Consider the following 22,898-nt stretch of genomic DNA (forward strand, 5'->3'; position numbering starts at 1 on the left):
CAGCAAAGACCCAGGAAAGCTTCTGGAGAGAGGGCATGCCTGCCTAATTCCACGCGGACCCGCCGCCTTAGGTCTGGGGATTTTGCGGGAGCAGGGCCAGTGAGCAGGCTAAACGGACTCTGGAGACGCTCCCAGGATCCATCAGCTCCAAGCAGATCCTGCTTATCTGCTATCCCATGGGCAGCAGGATGAAAAAGGTCCTGGCTCTCCCCACGGGCGAGGGGCAACAGGAATCCCAGGCAGCCTGATCGCAGGGACAACGCGACCGCCCCCAGACAGCCGGCAGTGTCACTCTCCACCCCTGCCCGGAAACCTACAGATGAAGTTTACACCAGGACACCCGGTCCTGTGACCATTCGTACCCAGACTTTCTGTCTCCCTTTTTTCTTTTTTTCTTTTTTGGGCAGGTCTGAGCTGCCCAGTTTTCCTTTTGAAGCTATAGACTAACTAGATTTTTTTGGGGGGGGGGCTCACATGGTGCTGGCGGTGGGGTACGAAATACAGAATGTGGCCCGTCTACATCGCCGTCACTTTATTGTATTGTCACCGTTAACTTAACTATAAATACTACGGTGGGGAGTGAGTCGCCGGCGGCCTCGGACTTCGGGGCAGCAAGCCCCGGCGCGGCCCGACCCCAGGCGCCCACTCTCCGGACGGTACACTATTTACAGCTCCTCGTCCCTCTTTCTCGACCCCCCTCCCGCAAGGCAGCGCGTGTGCAAGAAAGTAGCATCGTCTGGGTGTGCAAGTCCTTCGAGTTAGGCAAGGGCCACGGCCGGCCCGCGGCCGTCAGCTGTCCGAGTCCAAATCGCTTTTACCTTCCTCTTCCCTCTTCTCAGGCGACGCCTTCGACGACGTCTTGTTCCACTTCTCGGCGTTTTCCGACTCCTCCGACGAGGACCGCTTCTGCCGCCTCCATTTGGCGCGGCGGTTTTTAAACCAGACCTGTTGCGCAACGGACGACAAAACAACGGTTAGGATCAAAGGCGCGCCCCCGCCATGCCCGGGCACCCCCGGGACGACCCCGGCGTGGAGAGGGAACCCGGGGACCCCGCGCGCACGCCATCAAAAGGAGACCGGCTCCCGCTTCCGTATTTTCATCCAACTTCCTGGGCCTAAAGCGCCCTCCAGTAGCCTCCAGGCCGCTGCTGGGATGTTTTTAAAGAGCAGGGAGACCCAAGGAGAACTGAGCAAACCCGGCTGGAGCCTTATTTCGCTGGGAAGGGCCGTGGGGCGCGCCCCGGCGGGGTCCCGCGCCTACCTCCACTTTCTCCTCGCGGAGGTGCACCTTCCGGGCCAGCTGCTCGCGGGTACCCACGTCTGGGTACTTGGTCTCCTGGAAGAGGTTCTCCAGAGCTTCGAGCTGCTCGTCGGTGAAGATGGTGCGGTGCCGCCGCTTCCGCCGGCAATGCAGCTGGTTGAGGAGCTGCAGCTCGGTGCGCGACAGGGTGCCCACGTTCATGTAGGGCAGCATCTGGTGCGGCACAGGGGACACCAGCACCGAGCCGGGGCCCTCGTAGCCTGCGACAGAGTAAGGCGTACGGTCAGCCGCCTCCGTTGCCACCGCGCGCGCACACACCCGCCCGCCCGCCACCCACTCCGAATTTAAAATCGTCAGCAAGGGGGTGCTGGGAATTGGGGGTGCGCGGAAAACAGGGTGTGAGGAACCGGGGGACCGTGCGACCGCGTCCACCCGCACACGCCCAAAGCCGCTTAGGCTAAATTCCAAAATCCTAAAAGTCTCCTCCACGCAGGCACTGTTACAGTCTCCGCTAACTCTCGCCTAAAGTTTGCAGCAAGTGTGCAAACGCCTGCGCCCGATCCACGAAAAGACGGGGGTTGGGTGGGGGCAGGTTTGCAAGAGGAGAAAAGTTGGTGCAAAGTGAAAAAGGCGAGCGCCACCGCCCACCCACGTCCCGGGGGCTGAGGACCGCGGCCGGCCGCCGAGGCCGAGGCCGGCGCGAGCGCGACCCTACCTGGGGGCGTCGGGACGCAGGAGCATTGCTGGGCACCCAGCGGCGGCACGGCCCCGCAGCAGGCCGGGCCCACGGGTGCCGCCTGCACGTGCAGCTGCCCGTAGAAGTAGTTGTTGTAGCCCAGGCGGGAGCTTCCGACCGCGGCCGGGAGGCCTGCGCCTCCGGGGGCCACGGGGCGCGGGTAGAAGGCGCCATAGTCCGAGGAGGCGCCGCCGCCGGCGCCGTAGAGCGAGTCCCCGTGCAGGGCCGGGAAGACGACGGGAGCCGCGGCGCTGGGCGCCACCGGCAGCACCGAGTCCTTGCAGCGCGGCCGGGCGGCCAGGATGTTGTCGATGCTGAACATGCTGGCGGGCATCCCCAAGCCCCGCGCCGGGACCGGGGGGCGGCGGGGACGCGCCGAGGAAAAAGCCTCAAAGTGGGGGGGTCCACGCTCCTCCCGCGGCAGACCAAACCGAAAGAGAGCGCCGGCGAGCGCGCAGCCCCGCGCCCCTCCCCGCCCCCTGCGTCCGCTCTCCCTCCTCCCGCCCTCCCCTCGCTGCAGCGTTTGCCGAACTCAACTCGCGGGTAGGACGGAGTTTAGACCAGCTGAACCTCTTGTTGGTTTTATACTGAGTCGACGTCATCCTGGATTTAGTTCCTGGTAATATGCAGATGACAAACAGAACCAGATTTGGCCCTTTCTGTTCCTTTGGGTGGGGGGGCTTGAACAGAGGGGGAGGGGAAGAGGTGCCAAGGGGAGGGGGCTACGGGGGCCTGAAAATAGATTGTGGATTGCGAATTAATGAAATTAACCTAATCTTTTCCATTCAGCCGCCCCGCCGCGGGCCGGCGGAGCTGGGCGGGCGTCCTAATTGCCCCGGTTAATCTCATTAATTCCACCGTGAGGCCGCCTTTAACAACTCCCTCTGCCGACCTCTCCGCCCCCCACCTTTTTTCCTCAGATTGCGTCCTATTACTGGGTGCGATTTCCTCTCCATGAAACTCAAATTCATTGTGGCCCGTTTTACTTTGGGGCTACATTTTCTTTTCCTTTCGGGATGTTTTGTTTTTAAAAATGTGAGGGGCTGCGGCCTCAATCAAGCGAGATTGAAATTCCGCTCTTCCTTCGGCCCCCATGCACTGGCCGCCTCATTTCACCTCTGTTTTTTCTCTTGACATCCTCTCCCGAATGGAATTGGTTAACCCCCCCCCCCAAAAAAACCCTTTTGTTTTTGCAAACGCCAAAATTTGTAATGACAAAACGACGAAAGAAGTGCATCGTGGTTCTTAATTGTGTGTGTGTGTATATATATATATACACACACATATAGATATTTTTTTGTGTGCAGTCACTTTGGGTCTGAAAACGAGCATAGCAGTCCCTAGGCCCTTACACAGCAGATACCAAATTCATCCACTACTTTAAAATTCTCCACCCAGAGTAGCAATCAGAAACGATGTTTCCAACTGCCTCCTGCGTGGGTGTCAGTAGGTTTCGTGTTTGTTTTTTAATTTTTTTTTCGGAAGTAGGGTGTCTTCTCCCTTAACCGTTTTTGTTTTCAGTGCAAAATACAAAAAAATGGGACTTTAGGGATTCTCTGTCCCCTTTCCCAACAATTGAATCGCATTTTACCCTTTCGACTTGCTGATTCCCTGACTGGGACAGGCCCCCCAAGCTGTCCTTCCCCTGGCAGTCCTAAGCTGGGATCCCTGGGCCCCGGTGGCCTGGACGAAGTTCGGCTCTGCTCTCGGCAGGCGGCCACGGTGATTTGCCGGATCCTCGGCGCGTCACGGCCCGTCAGCCGGAGCTGCTGGAGGCGCGTCCGGTCCACGACGGAGCACAGGCGGCCGAGCGCCCTGCGAGAAGGTAGGATACGCTGAGCGCGGAACGAAAGCAGCCCCCGAGGTCCTTCGAGCCCGGCGCAAGTCCCGGTCTTGCAGAGCCGTGCTTTCTCGGCCTTTCGCGCAGGCAACTCCGGCCACTCCAGGGGAAAGGGCAGTGCCGGGCCCAGGCGAGACTGCCTAGCGCCGGGGTACCGGGGCACCTCGGGTTTCCCGAAGGATGGCCGACTTTAACTCACGCCCATTTTTCGCTATTTCTTACTGGCTAATTAACCTGGGGCCCCAGCAAGAGTATCTGAAGTCGCCGCACAACGGCTAAGTATGTGGGCTGCCTCCTCCGTGGCTCTGGGGCAAAGGGGAAAGGGTACTTAATTGCTGGTTTCGGGTCAGAGGAGAGATTGCGCGGAGGTTTGGTCCTGCCCGCGCGTAGAACTCCGGAGGCGCGCAGCGCTCATCGGCAGAAGCTAGGCGGTGGCGCTTCTCCTCCTGGGCCTCCCCGCGTGGACCTCGGCGCCCTCATGCCCACCCGCTCACCCGCTCGTGGCTTGAGAGCTTTGCTTCTATGAGTGCCGAGCAACTTAGAAGTAGTTGTAGGAGGAGATTAGGGTAGGACGCAGATGGGTCTCAATTTGGGGATGCGCTGGATTTTTTTTTTTTTTTTTTTTACAATAAACACCGCTCCCAGAGGAAGGAGCGTAACCCCCCCCCCCCCGCAGAGAGGTCAGATCTAGGGAAAGAAGTGTATCTCCTCTCCCTCTCCCACTAACCAGGGATGGAGACTCACCCCCCCCCCACCCCGTTCTTAAAGACTTAAAAATCACCAGGTAGGTTCTGGACACACACATTCCCCGCCAACCTTTTCCGAGTTTAATTCTACAGGGCAAATGATGGAACACGACTAGAGGCTGCACCTTTAGCAGGGACTCTGGCTGCGTTTGTGTTCGTGGCTGGGCGCACGCGGCGGTGCGCGCGCGCGCGTGTGGATCTTTCAAGACCTTTGATGAGTCAGGCATTGGCAGCAGTACAGCGGGAAAGCGGGGCGTATTCCTCGTGGGTTTCTGCAAAAGTGCTCGGAGCAGCACCACGCGAAGACTTCAGCTTCAGATCTCAGAGTGCCTCCGAATTTTTAAATAAGGCCACCTCCTCTCTTACTTGCAACACGCCGTCCTGCCTCCTTCCACTGGGCACAGAGTTCTCTTTAATCATCAGATTTAGCAAAGCCCTAAGCTTCGCCCCTTGTTTTACTGCAGCTTTCCCACTGTGCCATCCGATTCCTGGAAGGAAGAGCACGGGACAGCGAGTCTGGAGCGTCAGAGTTCTAGACCTAACGTTGCCACCTTGCAAATCATCCCTCCTCTCCAGGCCTCAGGTTTTTTAGTTATTGAACCAATGCCAACCTTCATTGGGTCCCTTACAACCCGAACATTTTAATGAGGCTGGGCAGTTGTCCCCCGTTTGCTAAGGAGACCGAGGGTGAAATTAGAAGCATTTCTAGAACTTTTCATTGGGACAAAGGAGCCTGCTGTCCCCACCCCCACCTGAGGGCAGGGTCTCTGTATCAGCCAGGTCTAAGATGAGGAAATGCAAGGCTGAAAGCTCTGTCTTGCCGTGGGTGGTGGCTTTCCGGGAAGAAGTCACAGGGACCCCGAGGCCACCCCACTCCAGTTATTCAGCGGGCTCTCGCGGGGTGGGGGAGCTCACCCCGGTGCGATGGGGCCTCTTCCTCCAGGTTGCCCCTCAATCCAAAGAGGCTCCTCTGAGGCGGTAGGGAGGCGAGAGCCGTGGAAGGCAGTCAGGGGCGTTGCGCCTCCTCCGCGGGGCCGCAACCCACAAGTGTCCACAACGCGCTAAACAAACAATCAGTAGCCTCGCGTTGCTCGGTGCCATTGGAATAACAAATACGACGCACGCAAATTGCCTGCTTCGTGTTGCTAAGCGATTGTTTGTCGCCCTGCAAGCGCCGCTCAGCATGGGAGGGCCAGGAGCGTCTGGAGGGGCCGGCGAGCGCTTAGATCGGAAATGCAGTAAACACGCTCCTGATTTTCCCTATTATCACCCAAACACGATTTCACACAAAGCAATCACCACGCAGAAGTCTATGAAAATGTGTTTGTTGAGGATTCAGTCGCCCTGGTAATAGCCCTCATTTTTAAAGTATTAAAGAATAGATCAGCGGATTCCACATGCATAAGGTATATTTGCGGTTCAGCATCTATCAAGACGCTTTTGCACTGCGATCATCCTTAAATTGATTCACAGAGCGTAGATTAAATTGCTTCTCTGATTTCAAACCGAGTGCCCAAGTTTGGAGTGTGCATCTGGGTGTCTCCTCCTGCCCAAAGATATTTCATGGAGAAAACTGTTGTCCCGCTACCCATACACACACACACACACACACACACACACACACACACACACACACACGGCTATAAAAAGAAAAATGTATATGTGGCCCCAACTTCTTACGGTTCGTTCCAGGAACTTTCTTTTCTTAATTCTTTCAGCCTCTTGCCCGGTCACAGAGCAGAGTTCACAATCGGATGCGTTTAAGTAGGATTTTTCGTGGCACGTGCAAAAATCTGGCGTGTCCTTTTCAAAGGTACGGAGCCCCCTCGCAGGGCGAATTAGCCGGGTCAGAGGAACTGGGAACAATGCGTAGACCCGGCTGCAGCCAGGGCGCAGCGTAGAGACCCGCGCAGTCTGCACAGCGCTTATCGGTTTTATTGTTTACATTTGGACTTAAAAAAAAATCCAGTGTCTCGAAACCAGTTCGCAAAACCCGCTGCTCCACCGCCCTGCTGCTCCCTCGAAGACACCTTCGGGAGCCCCAGGGGATTTTCCGTGTGAGGTTGGGTGGATGGAGTTGAACACGAAGCGCAAATGCCACCCCACTAAGGGGAAGCGCTTAAGAGGGCTGGGTCTCCGGCTTCCAGCCCGACTTAGGGAAGCTTGCTAGCTGAATTTTGCTGGAGGTTTTGGAAATTCCAAATAAACCCACCTAGCCCCTAAGGACAAAATAATCAAGGTATTAGGAAAACTCATAACACTGGGGGAGAAGGAGAGGGTGTCGAAAAATGACGTGTTCCCAAGACATCAGAAAAAAAAAAAAAAAAAAGCTCTAGTTTTCCAGGGTTGCAGAAATCCACTTTCAGCCGAGCTATTTACCAAAGTTTGTTTCAAAGTGACTGCGCCGTCGCTTTTGCAAATCACAGAATGCAAATGACGATAATTTGTTCTCAGTGGAACTTTCTCTTGAAATGATTAGCAAAGTCAGTCATTTGAAAATGAGAGCGATTGCACAGACGGTTCCCGAAGCCCCTCGCTAACCGATATCAGCTTCTAAAGTTTTCATTCATGTAAACCTCATTAATGAAGATCTTTTATTTAAACGTCAAGGGGATTTGAAATTTAGAGTAAATTATGAAGCTTGTATGTCTAGCCAAGTCATGGGTCAAATGCATTTGTGAAAAACTGCTAAAAGAGCATATGGTTTTGAATTTTTCTACAATGACTAGTGTTTAAATAAATTGCTTGTACTGCTTAACTTCATGTGTAATTTTGACAGAAATTGGCCTATAGCCTTTTGATATGTAAACATTTCAGCCTTTTATGCGGTATAAAAAAGACACTTGCTTTTTAGGATCAGTTCAGGCAGTCACCCTGTAATTCAGAAAGCTGGCACCTACCATTACATTCTTGCTAGATTTCAACTTTCAAGTGGCAGCCTCAGGGAGAAAAAAAAAAAGGAAGGAAAGAAAGAAAGAAAGAGGATATTTCAAAAGCAATGTCCATTTGGGATTAAAAGCTGCAAATGAGGTGAGAACATGCCACTTACTATCTGAGAGAAATGGATAAACCATAGTTATTAAAGAACATTTTATGTCATCTTTCTTTAAACCAGCCTGGCTGAGGGGACACTTAAGCAGAGCTGGGACTGACTGGCATGTCATTAAATGCTTGTCTTAGTCCAACACACAAATAGGTGTTAAAAATCTAGGTATCACTTCAGGATGCTACCAGCGAAATGGCTCCATGTCACATTAAGATGCAAAAAAAAAAAAAAAAATCACTCAGTCTCGGAGGAGAATCATCCTGGGCACAAAATCACTGGACACAAATTACAGCACTGAGACATGCACGGGGGTCTTTCAGGGTGGGAGGCTCCTGCTGGGGGGTGCAAAGCTGGCCCAGGGCACAATTAAGAGACCACTCTGGGCTGCCAGGGTTCCTGAAACAGGTATAAATCTGCATAAACCCATTTGTTGCTAATATATCCGCCTCCCATAAATAAGCGTTGGAATGTGGATTGGAGGGTGGGTTGCTCAAGTGCTAGACGGGGCTATACGTTGACTTCCTGATCCCGGTGGCAGGGCTAAGGCTGCTCCTTCCCTTCTGTTCTCCGGGTCCTGCCCATATTTATCCTCCAAGTCAGCTTTGTCATATACAGACTTTCTGAGAGACATCGCCCCTTTTGTGAAGTTTTGAAGGAACTGGGGGGGAGAGAGAACAGGAGGCAACAAAGTGTTTCTTTGTGTACATTTGAGCCTTCAGAGCAAACTAAGATTCTCTTTGTAAAGATGGTGCTGGGGAGAAATGTAATTAAGAAAAAAGACTGGCTGAGAGAGAGACAGGAGGAGGTATTTTATTTACATTTTTTATTCATTCCAACACATCATATTGTGGTCAGCAAACCGGAAAGAAAGGACATATTTCATGACACGAAGAAGGCACCAAGCGGACTTTTTTGGTTTTTTTTTCTAAGCGGTCTACACTCCTGCCTAAACTTTCTGTCCATTTTGAAATGAATAAGGATAATTTGTTTTTCCTTTGCTGTAGTTTTAAAGTTCTTGGAAAAACAATTGATTTGCTAATAAAATAGTTCTGGAGCTTTTAGCTGATTAACTTTGAGAAACTTACCCTCCAAAATGTATTCGTGATCAAAGTTAGCTAGGCAAGATCTGTATTTTGGGTAAAAGAGGGACGCTTAATACTTAAAAGATAATTTGGGAAATTGAGGGGGCTTTTTTTTTTTTGAAGGAAAGAATATTGTAAAATAAACTGAAAATTATAAGAAAAGATAGCCATGCCTGGATGGCCACATTACGTGTATAAAGCTATGGATCTAGAAAGGTTAGTATCAGTAAAGATATATGTAATGTGGAACTTTGTTATTGTATTCATCTTTTTAAAGAGGACTCGATAAAATGGTCATTTGCTGGTACATCATCTTAAGATCTGGATTGAAATTTATATTAGATAGCATTGTTGATTCTTTTTAAACATTGGAGTAAGGAAACTAACAAGCACATTCCCAGATGTGTCTTGTTCTTCAAAGTAGTCACTGGAGAAGACTCCAACGTCTCTGTTTGTCCGCGGTTTTGAATAGTTTTCTGAACTTCTAGAAGGGCACTTACTTGGGCCCATTAATTCCCGTCTGCTTTTTAAAGAAGCAGCTAGACTCCCTTGCCCACTGGTTAGATGCAGAAATCAAGGCTTCCTTAGACTAAACAGTCAGGTAGAGTCATGGGAAATGGAGACAAACAAACAAAGCCATTTTCAGAGGTCACTGGTCATGTCACCTGCTCAGTCCCACCATCCGAAGGATCTGATGCTGTGACTCAACTATAGCCTGGCCTTGCCTTGGGCAGAGGAGGCTGAGCCCTTACCAGCCTGTCTGGATAATTCAGTTCTTCTCTGCTTGCCTGTGATGGGAAAAAGGAGGACAATTCTCAGGAAGAGCCTCAGGTTTCAGTTTGACTTGTGTTGGGGCTTTCATTGTCTTTTCTTTAGCCAGGAGATGAGGAATTTGGGAATCTCCCACCTTCCTCACTTTCTCACATTTGCACACCCCTCCTCCCTCAACCCCTTGCTCCTTCATTTTTGTACACTGATCATTTCTGGGCCAATCAATTCCAAAGCCGCTCCCTGGTCACCTCCTTTCTGGAGTTTGTGTGCATTTTCTTGTTTGGGGTATCTACCCGCAGTCAGGGACAAAAACTGAAGGATGCTTGATCCACGATGAGGATTTGGTTTCACTTAGCAGTAAAATTCTTTCTGCAGACCAGAAGGTCTTGGTTTTAAAATCACAAGAGTCTATCTCCCATGTCATTGGGTTGGTGTAATTTATGTATTATGTGGGGAAAGTAGTCTGTTTGTAGTAATGATAGCTTGGGGAATTCAGTATACGAGCCAAATGTAGGACAGTTGAGCTGAAAAGACCCCCTCTTGTCTACAGGATACCTCGCAGGATTTTTTTAAAAAATAGGTCCCCAAAGAGCATTTCATTCCCCTCTCAGAAGGTTTGTAGATATAGTCATTTTTGGTTCTGCCGGGTAGGTCAACACAATATTTGCGAATGAAATGGTGATGGCAAAACACGTTCATGCCCAACTACTGACAATTCTTTCTCTGAAACTTTAGAATTCTGGAATTATTTGGATCTTAAAATATCTCCAGTTGACTTTGAGAGAGCAACATAAGTTTTTGATAACGCTATCCACATTCTGATTTAAGCCGTGGCCATTCTTTCTTTCTTTCTTTCTCTCTCTCTCTTTTTTTTTTTTCCCAAAACCCTCAGAAAGTAGCTTTCCAAGTTAAACTGGGTTGATCCAGTGAATGTTTGACTTCAAATAATTTTTAAAATAACTTGTTCACCGTTCAAGTCCTTCAATAAAGGAGGAGCAGCAACTCCTCATGAAAAGCAACTCTGCTTGGCAAAGGAATTCCAGCACTTCTGACAAAAGATGGATATTGAATATGTGTGGCGAATGCCCCCACTCCATATTTCAGGGAAGTTCCTTATTGAATACTTCTCGCTCACAAAGCTGGAGTCACTGTGAAATCTCACTCCTCGGATCTCTGTCGGGGCTGAACTAGCCTCCCAACCTAGTAACAAATTGCCTTTTTATGGCTTCATGTTCTAACTGAGAGCAAACATCTGCATCCCAGGGCATTAAGCCATAGAACCTAGTATGAGGGCTAGCCATGACCATGCTAATCTGGTTGTTCCAGAAAATGGAGCAAATGGACCTGGCACAAAATTCTGAAAGTCCTGCCCAAAAGGAAGGGTGAAGGAGGGGGCCATCTCCGTGTGCTCAGTGGATGGTCACTGCCCTCCTGGGAGGTGGGCCCCGTTACTGTCTCCTGTTACAGGTAGGACACCGAGGTCAGATCGGGGCTTTAGTCTGCCCAAGTCTTCCAGCTGAGGTCTGGATTTGAACTCAGCTCTGTTTAGCTCCAAAGCCATCTTCTTGGTCTCATATTATGCCAGTAAAACAAGCGAAATGCCCAGCTCCTTGGCCTGGCATGCAAGACCTTTTGCTCCCGGGCACCAAGTACTTTTCCTGTCTTTCTTCCCACTGTTGTCTGTCAGGACTCCAGCCATGTGGAAGGCTCCTGCTCTCTGCCACTCTGTCTCTGTGCCTTTGCTGCCTCTGTTCTGTCTTCCTACATGGCCTTCCCCTGCTGGCTCTGCACAGCCACACTGGCTTCCCTGTCTGGCCGCGTGGATGTGGCCTCTGCCACTCTGAAGACCTCGGGGTCATTGTTGGGGCTTTTCTGTACTCCAGCACAAGTCCCTCTGGAGTCGAAGGTGTCCGACCTGGGACCACACAGGCAGAATCAGCATCAATTCAGCTCTGTCTCTCCCACCAGCTGACCCCAGGCCTTGGTGCAGTGAGTGTGCTAAATAACTCCTTGTTTAAGAATACGGCTTCACCCTTGCCACCCCCCACCAGCCCCCCCTCCTGCTTTTAGATCTCTCCAAATTCCAGGCCAAAGACCATTAGCAGGAGAGTGTTAATTAACCACAGTGGGTGCTTTCCTGAAATAGACAAAAAGAGGAGGAGGGAGAGGGTGCTGCGGTCATCACGCAGCCAGCATGTGCCTAGAAGTGGTCAGCCTGCAGTCACACTTGTGTCCCTTTGGCCACACCTGTGTACACTGGCAGGCTGACTGTCACCTTTGAACCTGAGGACGTACACGTCCAGGTGGAGTGTCCTTTAGTCATCTGGGTGGGTCCTGAATGAAGAGAGCATGAAGACTCCCCAGACCAGCCTGGGTTATGTCCCCATTGGAGCCTTCCTTTTCCTGTCTGTGAAACGGGGGAATAATCAGGAAACAAACTGCAGTTCCATCTCAGCTCAGACACCTGCCACGATCCAACATTAATATGAGTTCTGGCTGCATTCAGGGAAGACGCATTTCAGTTTCCCAGTGGTACAGCCTGTAAGGGGCCACATGGGATGTGGGGGCAGAGCTGCCCAGACACAACTGACCCCCCAAAATGTTTCCTCCTGGCCTTGAGTAGTTGAAAAAGGCTGCCTCTTGACACCTAAGCAGTGACATATTGTTGGGAGATCCTCAACCACTTTTGAGGGTCCTATTTTAAGACCAAGGTTCCCACTCCCTGCCGCTCCACATTGACAAAGTCAAGGAAAGATCATCGCTTGGTCCAGCAAGAAGGATGACTCCAGTGGTGGAACTCTGACACCGGCAGTTCATCTAGTGAGAGAATAGCATTGAGGACTTCCCTGGTGGCGCAGTAGTTAAGAATCCGCCCGCCAGATCAGGGGACACGGGTTCGAGCCCTGCTCCGGGAAGATCCCACATGCCGCGGAGCAACTAAGCCCGTGCGCCACGACTACTGAGCCTGCGCTCTAGAACCCATGCGCCACAGCTACTGAGCCCGCGTGCCACAGCTACTGAAGCCCGCGTGCCTAGAGCCCGTGCTCCGCAACAAGAGAAGCCACCGCAGTGAGAAGCCCGCGCACTGCAACGAAGAGTAGCCCCCGCTCGCGACAACTAGAGAAAGCCCGCGTGCGGCCAAAATTTAAAAAAATAAAAAAATTAAAAAGATAGCATTGAACACTGGCAGAGTTCAACCATCTCTGTCTGATTCCAGAGCTTCTAATCCCCACGGTGGTGGCTGGGGAGAGGATTCTGAGCTGTCAGCTCCATGGGTGGCGTGGCAGCTACAAGTCCAGTCTCTGTTGTTAGGCTGACTCCCAGCTCTTGTGCCTACGTGCCGTGTGAACTGGAGAAGTCCTATAATCTCTCTGCGTCTCAGGCTTCAACTCTGTAAAATGGGGATGATCTGACCCCCTTCTCGGGGCTTGTAAGCACTCATCAAACAGCGGAATGTTTGCAGGCTTAAAGGCCTTAGCACATTAAGGGATTTTCACCATTAAGGCCCCCAGCTCTCCCACAGGAAAAATTAAGGAAGTTATTCATCAAGGGACAGAGAAGCCTAAATATCTGGGGCAGTTTAGATAGTGAGGCCTGGCCTTTGCTCCCTGCATAACAAAAGGCTCAAATCCTATCCTGGGGGAATTTCCAAGGAAAATGATACTTCAGTTAGGAATCACAATTCTCCACTTCTTCATTTGATTCTCAGATTAAAGCAATGGGGGACGGGGAGAAGGGGGCACCACAGGGTAGGGACTAGTAACTCAGCTTTCCTGATGAGGAAACTGAGGGCTAAAGAAGTCCGATTACTTGCTGGCTGGGCCTTCTGGTAGCCCTGGGGCTCCTGTCTAGCAGACCTCCGAGAGTGCAGCCTGGCCTTTGGCTCCTTCAAGTAACCAGCCACTCCAACTATTCTTGGGTCAAAATCAAGGTGACTTCCAGTGGTGATGCGTCTGAAAAGCTGCAGGACCACTTGCTGGGAGGGTGAGGTCCTCCTGCAAAGCTGTGCACACCTACCTGCCCAGGTGGAGGTCACCCTTAGCCTATCTCTGCCTCTCAAAAAAGCATGGGGAAACTGCCAGTTTTTAGGTCAGAGTTCAACTGTAATCCACACCTCATACCCCGCTGCCCCCCACCTACTGACAGGTTTAAAGACTCTGCCGCAAACCTGTTTTAGTGAAGCATTTATTATTCATAGCTTAATGTACTAAGTAAGGGTTAAGATTCAAGACCCCCTAAATAGATTTACCCTAGAAATCCCCTCCACTCTTACTGTACACAAGGTCTGTGGTCCTGCTCATGAAGATAATAAAATTCATTAGGAACACCCTAAATGTTCACCAGTAGGGTACTCATTAAATAACCAGTGCAAACCCGTAGTGGAAACCCCATAGCCATTGAAGGGAATGAGGTAACATATGTGTAACTGATATGAAAGGATCTCTAGGATGGATTGTAGCAACAGAGGCAAGTTGTGGAACTCTTGCATGGTATTACAGTGTGTGTGTATGTATTACATATACGTGACAGCACTATTTTCCAGGGGTTAATAAATATAAATGAGATAATATTTGGAAGGCAGTTAGCACAATGCCTGGAACATAGTAAGTCTGTACCGCGTTTGAGAAATAAATATAAACGCAAGAGAAAAAATCAGGCGGGTCCACTCTAGAATTCAGAGTTGTGGTCACCTCTGTGTAGGAGGGGCTGATGATTAAAGGGGACTCAAGCATTATCGCCAATGTTTTACTTTTGCACAAAGACACGACATTCACGTTTTAATTGTGGTATTCAAATTAAATATGCATCCAAACCCAGTAACTCCAAAATATGAAACTCCTCTCCTCTTCTGCACAGGCAGCGTTAGAGGGAAACAGCACCAAGGTCAAACAAACACCTTGAGATAAACCCACCCACCACCCACGCACCCATCTTCATTTCCTTAACTAACACCTCATCACAGGCAAACAGTATCCTTGGAAATGAGTCCCCTTTGCTAATGACTTACTCCCCTGGCTTCCTGGACAGCAGCTGGGGGAGTGGGACAGAGGGGAGTGTCCCAAGGAGGCAAGTTATAGGTTTAAAGCCTTAAGCCTGGATTCAAGTCCCAAAACGTGCCCTTCGTATGTGTAAATCACTTCTCCTTCTGGTCTCTGCAGTGGGAACCCCAATCTTTGTATATCTCTTAATTCTTTTTTTTAAAGGCACGCATTTTATTGGCTATAAAATATTAAGTTTTGCTGTTTGTGCCACACATGTACATGGGTGTGTCTGATTATCCTCTTAGAACGTAACTCTGCGAGTGAAGTTATTTGGTCAAAGGCTACACACATTCAAAACTTTGACTATTTAAAAAAGCGTGGGGCTTCCCTGGTGGTGTAGTGGTTGAGAGTCTGCCTGCCGATGCAGGGGACGCAGGTTCGTGCCCCGGTCCGGGAAGATCCCACATACTGTGGAGCGGCTGGGCCCGTGAGCCATGGCCGCTGAGCCTGGGCGTCTGGAGCCTGTGCTCCGCGACGGGAGAGGCCACAACAGTGAGAGGCCCGCATACAGCAAAAAGTAAATAAATAAATAAATAAATAAAAATAAATAAGTGTGTACCTCTTAATTCTTGAGAAACAAGTGGGGTGCATGTGAGCATAATTATAATTACAATCATCTTTGTTCCTTGGTTACTAACAGTGCCTGGCACTCATATAGATGCTCAGTGGATATTTGTGAAACTGAGCTGAAAATAGTTTATGTGGAATTAAATTAATGACAAAGGAACTGCTATTATAAAGCCTGCAATTAACATTCTGATCTTTCAAACACATATTCCCAGTATACTCATTCAGTAGATATTTATCATTTACCTTCCGTGTGCCAGGCACTGTGCTATGTGCTGGAAAAAAGGGATGAAAGTGAAAAAGTCCCTGACCTCACGGACCTTACATTCAAAAGAGATTTCCAGCAATAAAAAACTATGCCTAAGGAGGAAATAAAACAGGGGATCTTAGCTGCTCAGTGTAGCAAATGGGAACAGGACTTTTTTTTTTTTTGCATGTTACGCGGGCCTCTCACCGCTGTGGCCTCTCCCGTTGCGGAGCACAGGCTCCGGACGCGCAGGCTCAGCGGCCATGGCTCCTGGGCCCAGCCGCTCCGCGGCATGTGGGATCTTCCCAGACCGGGGCACGAACCCGTGTCCCCTGCATCGGCAGGCGGACTCTCAACCACTGCGCCACCAGGGAAGCCCAAACAGGGCATTTTAATCACAGTTCAAAGGGTTGCAATGAACAGAGCAACATGCGAGTTATTGGGAGTCACATAGACTCATAACTCAAATGTAGATACCACATGTGATCTTTATATATACATATTTGTATATCCTGATAGAGGTTTTTCTAATAAGCCTACCTGATCTTCAATCAGTGAAAGATCTGTTAGCCGACTGACGGTCTTGGGGAACGTAACTTTCATGCCATGAACTCTTGGACCAGCCATCGTACTCAGACCTGAGCTGACCTGAAACTCAAACTCCAGTTTCACCATCTCTTAGCTGGATAATTGGGGCGACAGAGCAAGTTCTCAGGGTGTCTGAGTTCAGATTGCTTGTTAGGACTGCTTTGCGGGTTGCTGCTACATGGAACAGAATTAACATAGGTGCAAGTCCCCAGCACACATTGGCTCAGCCAAGAGAGGCATTCTGGCCTGGGCAGGAGGGACAGCCAGCAAGAAACCTGCACCCCTGCAGAGGCAGATCACTAAATTGCATCCTGGGGAGGCACCCTGAGTGTTCAGATTTAGCATTTACCAAGGCCCTAAATACTTCTAAGGCCCAAGTCGTTGTATGGAGACTCAATTTGACTCAGAAAATCAACCTAGGTCCTCTTCAAGGGAAGGAGAAAGATAAAGAAGATCTTGATAGTATTTCCTTATCTTTAATATCTTTTCAAGCCCTTTTATCTTGCATTATTATCTCCATTTGCACATGAGGACCTGAGATCCTGGGAGATTAAGTGATCACACAGATTGTAAAAAAGTAGCAGAAGTATGATGTAAATCCGAATCTGCTCAAAGCCTGTATTCTTTTCATGCGACACACAGGGAGATAAGGAGGAAATGCAGTAGGATGGAAATTTCCAGCAAGGACTTTCGCCTGTTAGTTTGCTTGGGCAGGTTTTGTAACCTCCCCTGATCCTCAGTTTTTACATCTGTAAGACGGGGCTAATAGTAGTCCTATCCGTATAGATTGTCGTGGGGACTAAAGTTGCTATTTGTGAGTGGCTTTAGCGACATGGTGGTCCCGAGGGATGATGCTATGTGGAAACACATGGGCCTAATTCACAGAAGGCAGACTCTGTGGCTAGAGGAAAGAAATTTATGTTGCTTTTATTGTTTTTTTTTAATTTTTAATTTTTATTTAATATTGGAGTATAGTTGATTTATAATGTTGTGTTAGTTTAGTTTCAGGTGTACAGCAAAGTGATTCAATTATAAATAAACATATAGCCATTCTTTATCAGATTCTTTTCCCATATAGATTATTACAGAATATTGAGTAGATTTCCCTGTGCTGTACAGTGGGTCCTTGGTGATTATCTGTATTATATATAGTAGTGTGTATATGTTAATCCCAACCTCCTACTTTATTCCTCCCTACATTGCTTGTGTTTTCCTTTATGTGCACGTGAGAGTGTGATAGATGATAAAGATTACCTTATGGCTACATAAGCCTCAAGATCTCATCACCTGAGAATGAAGGTGCTAAGTGGCCTTTGTGTGCACAGACACATGTGACATCTTAGCCTGGTGCTTAGCAGGTGCTATGGTAGAGTTAATTAAGAGATCTGGTGAGCAGGTGAGACCAGGATTTGAACTAGGTGCCTGACTCTGAACAGACATGGGCAGCTGGCTGGCTGTCTTCTAGACCATTCTACCTCCTCTGGATGCTGCTGAGACTGGCAGAGAAAGGATTTACCGCAGCACTTTGCAGATTGCTGCAGGCGATGCAATACCTGAGTCTCACTGTCCCCGCCCTTACCCTCTGCATGACTTAGGACAGGTGGAGTGTTTCAGAGAAGCAGCTGACCGCAGGTATGGGATGTGGCCAAATCCCATTAGCTCTCTTCCTCTTTGGAAGAGGGCTGTGTGGGGCTGGAGTGCCCAACCAGGCCTGGGGGAGCCGATGGCACGGGCCAACTGACAACCAGGTCAACTGCGCAGAACTGAGAATGCGGCCCAGCAAAGCTGCTTCCAACAATGGAAGAATGTGCTGGAAACCTGGGTAATGCCACTGATGCCTTGGGACATGGGCAGCCCTCTGCAGAGCAGCAGGCCCGCTCTGTGAGACGTTACTGACCACTACAATAATGGGTGCAGTAATGATGGGTGGGGTCCCCCTAGCTTTCCCTGTACCTCTCTGAGGAGGGTCCTGCTGGAGGGACCCCTCATCCCCTGTTGAGTAGCCTGGCTCTCTGGTCCTGGCTCCAACATATTTTGCATAAGTAGCAAGCACCCTGGAACATGAAGGAAGCACCTTCAGTGTGAATCAGTTATTCACGCCCCAGGGTCGAGTGGAGTCTGAGCTCCATCGGGGCTGACCCACAGCGTGGGTAGCAGTTTGCATTTCCTTCTCTCTCTTGGGCTCAGGTCCCCTGGAGGACGGAGAAACCGCACAGACTTCACAGTTAGACTGCTCCAGGTTCAGCTGTCACCTCTGGCACTTGAAGCCATAGGATTGTTAATAAATCCCCTTAAGTCTGATTCAGACTCACTGCGCTCCTCTTTAAAATGGGAATAAAGACACACCTGCTAGAGCTGGGGTAGAGTGCCGGCTGACAATGGCGTCGGTGTCAGCCTGAAGGCTAAGGCTGCCTTTTAGGTTAGTCTTACAGGTTCCACTCAAGGGTCAGGCTTAGGTCTACAGTGAGGTCAGAGTTAGGGGCCACCACTGGGGGCTTGATGGGTCTTAGAATTAGTTTCGATTGACTTCAATGACTATGCATCTCCCAGAATTGCTGTAGGGTTAAGAGTCAACTCAGATTAAGTGCCTGGCATTTACTGTAGTTCATCAGTCCTAAAATGCGCTTTTTCTGTTATCCATATTCTAATGCATCCGATGTTAGGGTTGACTTACGCCTATGGTGAGCCATAATTAAATTGGCAAAACATTTATCTTTCTTTGTACACATAAAATAATGGTGCATCTGATGTGGGATGGCACCTTTGGTTAAGAGAAACACACGGGGGCTTCCCTGGTGGCGCAGTGGTTGAGAGTCCGTCTGCCAATGCAGGGGACGCGGGTTCGTGCCCCGGTCCGGGAAGATCCCACATGCCGTGGAGTGGCCGGGCCCGTGAGCCATGGCCGCTGAGCCTGCACGTCCGGAGCCTGTGCTCTGCAATGGGAGAGGCCACAACAGTGAGAGGCCCGCGTACCGCAAAAAAAACAAAAAAAAAAGAGAAACACACTGTATGGTTACTATCCTTGAGCCACCTGCCCTCTGCTTGCACATGAGTTTGCTCAGATGAGTCACCGAGCCCTCCCTTTGCTATGCCTGGGAGCTCCCATCCCCACTTTAGCATGTGTCACATGGCATTTTCTGCTCACTACATATTCACATTTTTCTATCCTACTCCTATAAGATCCTCCAGGGAAGGAACTGGTCTACTTTCATTCCCACGTGGTCCTGGTCCCCCAGGACCAGGGTCTGATATGAACCATGGTGTTAGTAAAAGCTGCCATTTATTGGGCATTTGAACAAACAAGGCATTTGCCAGAGGCTTTGCTTTTATATTCTCATTTAATCCTCCTAACAGCCCTCAGAGGTAGGTATTATTATTATTACCCCAATTGATAGGTGAGGAAACTGAGGCACAAATAGTTTAAGGGGGTTTTTTCAAGGTTACTTTTTAAATAATGCCCTTGGGGCTTCTTTAAAGACAATTTTTAAAAATTGCTTTATCAAGATATAATTCACATCCCATAAAGTTTACCCTTTTAAAGTGTACACGTCATTGATTTTTAGTATTTCCCAAGATTGCATAACCATCAACACCATCTAATTTCAAAACATTTTCATTATTCCATAAAGAGATTGCATGCCCATTAGCAGTCACTATCATTCTCTCCCCAAAGCCCCTGGCAAACACTAATCTACTTTCTATTTTTATGGATTTGCCTATTCTGGACATTTCATATATATGGAATCATACGATATGTGACCTTTTGTGTTTGGCTTCTTTCACTTAGCATGTTTTCAAGGTTCCTCTACGTTGTAACCTATGTCGGTATCTCATTCCTTTTTAAGGCTGACTAATATTCCATTGTATGGATAGACCACATTTTTTTATCCATTGGTCAGTTGATGGACATTTGGGTCATTTTCATCTTTTGGCTATTTTGACTAATGCTGCCATGAACGTTTGTGTACAAGTCTTCGTGTGGACATAGATGTATACCCAAGAGAAGTGAAAACCCAAGAGTAGAATTCCTGGGTCATGTGGCAACTTTATATTTAACCATTTAAGGAAATGCCAGACTGTTTCCAAAGTGGCTGTACCATTTTATATTCCCACCAACAATGTATGAGTGTCCCATTTCTTCCCCATCCTCACCAGCACTTGTTAGCGTCTGTCTTTGTTAATTGTAGCTATCCTAGTGGTGTGAAGTGGTACCTTATTGTACTTCTGATTTGCATTTTCCTAATGACTAATGGTGGTGAGTGTTTTTTTATGTGCTTATTGGCCATTTGTGTATTTTCCTTGGAGAAATATCTATTTGAATCCTTTGCGCATTTTTACATCGGGTTGTTTGTACTGTTGTTGAATTGTAAGAATTCTTTAGATATTCTGGACACAGTTCCCTTATTAGATATGTGATTTGCAAACATATTCTCTCATTCTGTGGGTTCTTAATAGCGCCAAAAATGATTTCCAAAGTGTTTGTATTATTTTGCATTCCCTTCAGTGCTGAACATTTATGTAGTTTTTAACCTTTATTCACCAGTTTTCAGACTAATGAGCTGGTTCCCTAGTTATACTCCAAGAGAGACCCAATGAGTTCTTTTTTTCCCCCCTTTCCTCTGAGTGTCACAAATTCATGGATTTAAATTTATTTTATGTGTTTCAGTATAGTGAAATTAATTTTCTTATTAAGCTCGCATTTTCCATCTTTGGTGAATGCAAATCTTTCCTCCTGAGTCCCAAGTTGACAGGGCCACAGTAGTTTTTTTGTTTGTTTGTTTGTTTGTTTTGTGGTACGCGGGCCTCTCACCGCTGTGGCCTCTCCCGCTGCGGAGCACAGGCTCCGGACGCGCAGGCTCAGCGGCCATGGCTCACGGGCCCAGCCGCTCCGCGGCATGTGGGATCTTCCCGGACCGGGGCACGAACCCACGTCCCCTGCATCGGCAGGTGGACTCTCAACCACTGCGCCACCAGGGAAGCCCCACAGTAGTTTTTCTTCCCTTTCCTTCCTCCCTTCCTCCCTTCCTTCTTTCTCTTTCTTTCTAGTTAAGGGAGCCAGGTAGATTTTTGAATTCTTCCCAGTACAAACTGGAACAAGACATGTGGGTATCCCTCCTCAAGACGTCCCCCCAGTCCCAGCCACTCCCAGCCTGAGCGCTGTAGCCACCATCCAGCAGACGCAGCCCCTGGGCCAGAACGCTCACCGGCCTTCCTCTTCACGGCTCCCCAGCTGCTCGCGTGTCTGCCTGGCTGTAGAGGAGCAGACAGTGTGCGTGTGTGGTTGTGTGGTGCAGGAGGGTCCAGAAGAAGCAATGAAGCAAAGCAGACGTGGGGCTGGGGCTGGGTGGAGATAGTGGCAGGATCAGTCACGGCTCACGCAAGGACCCACAGGACCCTGTGTCCATTAATTCTTCTGTGTTCACTTAATTCTTCTTTGGGGCGGTTCCGTCCAGGACAGCTTCCAGCGTGTCCCCAGGGCTCACCACCTGGGTGTGGTCCTGGTCTAGGAGGTGATCCAGCTTGCCATTCTCCCCGCACTCTGAGATGCTCTTTTGCTCCTCCACGGGCTGGGGGTCCTTTCTCCCAGTGAACCATTCCAGGTGGTAGCGCACGGCCCGGACCACGAAGGCCGCGGGAACGTGACACAGGGAGCATGGGTGCGCACCACGGTCCAAAGCACATCCCCTCCCTCCACGCTGCATGCACCCTGGAGCACCACACAGACAGAGCGTGGAGTCCCCTCCCACCCGGCCCCATTAGTCTTTCATAGCTGCCTTGCTCTCTTGTATGACAAGATGTTCCAGAATCATCTTGTTCATTTCCTGCCCGACACCTGGAACCCTCCATTTCTGGTTTCTTTACATGAGAAACAGCATTTAGAGACCATAGTCTGGGTACTGGGGCTGCTCATTTCTACTGACTGGATATCGTTTCTAGTCCTTTTCAGTGGATCTAGACTTAGCAGTTTTAATAAAATACAAAAAAATTTTTAAAGATAAAATAAGTCGTGAGTTTGTACTGGTCCTGTATTCCAAATTCAGGCTATATTTAACCTTTTTAAACTCAGATTTCTATCTCCTTTTTCCTACACCAAAATCCTGGCTCCCAAAGGCAAGTGGAAGGAGATAAGCATATAAGTGAAGTGCTAACAAAAACAGTTGACGTTTATTGAGTGATCATTACGTGCCAGGCCGCATCCAGTCCTCACAACCAGCCTAGGACCCAGGCACAGAGAGGCTCAGGAAGCTTCCTGGTCACACAGTTTGTTCAGGGCAAAGCCAGGATTCAGACTCAGAGAGCGTGGCTCCAGGGCGAGCCCTCCACTCTTCCCTCCTGAACTACCTCCTGGCTTAGGACAGAAGGCAACCAGAGCCCCAGAGAGAGGAGTGATACAGAGCTGAGAAACTGAGGAAAGGAGAGATCACTTCCACAGTGGGCTGGTGACACCAGGAAGGTTTCTGTGATGTTCCGTGTTCAGGGACACAGCCTAGGCCATGACAGTGACAGGCGAGGCCCATCACACCTGGTGCACAGTGGACCATGTTTCCTCTCAGAAGGGTAAGCAAGCCTCATTCACCACTGAAGCGGCGCCTGGGCATTTTGGGTAACTGACTTGTGTCATCTTGTTCTGCCCCATCCGGGCTGTCTTTGAGTGTGAAAGGGAATAGGAATGCCCCACACCCAGCAGAGTGAAATTCAGGTGAGGGCATCCCGAGAGGGAGTCCTATGACCAGCAAAGGGCTGGACCAGCCCATATGGGCCTGTCGCCAGGACCACCACGGTGGAATGCGGGCACCCTCTCTGCAGGAGTTTCATGAAGACATCAGTTGCACTCCCCTCTGGTGACAAATGCAGAAACTGAGACTGGGGAAGACTTTCCTAAGCTCATGTACCTACTAAGTGTAGAATCTGGCTTTGACCTCAAGCGTCAGACTCTCAGCCCCAGCCCCTTCCTTTGTGTTTGCAGCGCAG

At 49.5% G+C, this 22,898-nt stretch overlaps 1 protein-coding gene across 1 annotated transcript; it reads right to left on the reverse strand.

The window, feature by feature from the left end:
• Nucleotides 1-475: 475 nt before the first annotated feature.
• GSC (goosecoid homeobox) lies at nt 476-2,486 on the reverse strand. Its single transcript, XM_082617363.1, has 3 exons — nt 1,977-2,486; nt 1,262-1,521; nt 476-945 (listed from the first exon to the last, which is right to left on the reverse strand). The coding sequence occupies exons 1-3, from the start codon at nt 2,329-2,331 to the stop codon at nt 790-792; spliced, it is 771 nt and encodes a 256-aa protein (XP_082473489.1). The 5' UTR covers nt 2,332-2,486; the 3' UTR covers nt 476-789.
• Between the last annotated feature and the right edge of the window lie 20,412 nt (nt 2,487-22,898).

The sequence above is a fragment of the Mesoplodon mirus genome (assembly GCF_964341445.2).
Source record: "Mesoplodon mirus genome assembly, chromosome: 4".
Lineage (NCBI taxonomy): Eukaryota > Metazoa > Chordata > Mammalia > Artiodactyla > Ziphiidae > Mesoplodon > Mesoplodon mirus.

Coding starts and splice junctions, on each gene's coding strand:
- GSC (XM_082617363.1), bottom strand. CDS start 2,331: ATGCCCGCCAGCATGTTCAGCATCGACAACATCCTGGCCGCCCGGCCG. Junction 1,522..1,976: donor CTGCGTCCCGACGCCCCCAG/GTAGGGTCGCGC, acceptor ACTCTGTCGCAG/GCTACGAGGGCCCCGGCTCG. Junction 946..1,261: donor TCCGCGAGGAGAAAGTGGAG/GTAGGCGCGGGA, acceptor GTTGCGCAACAG/GTCTGGTTTAAAAACCGCCG.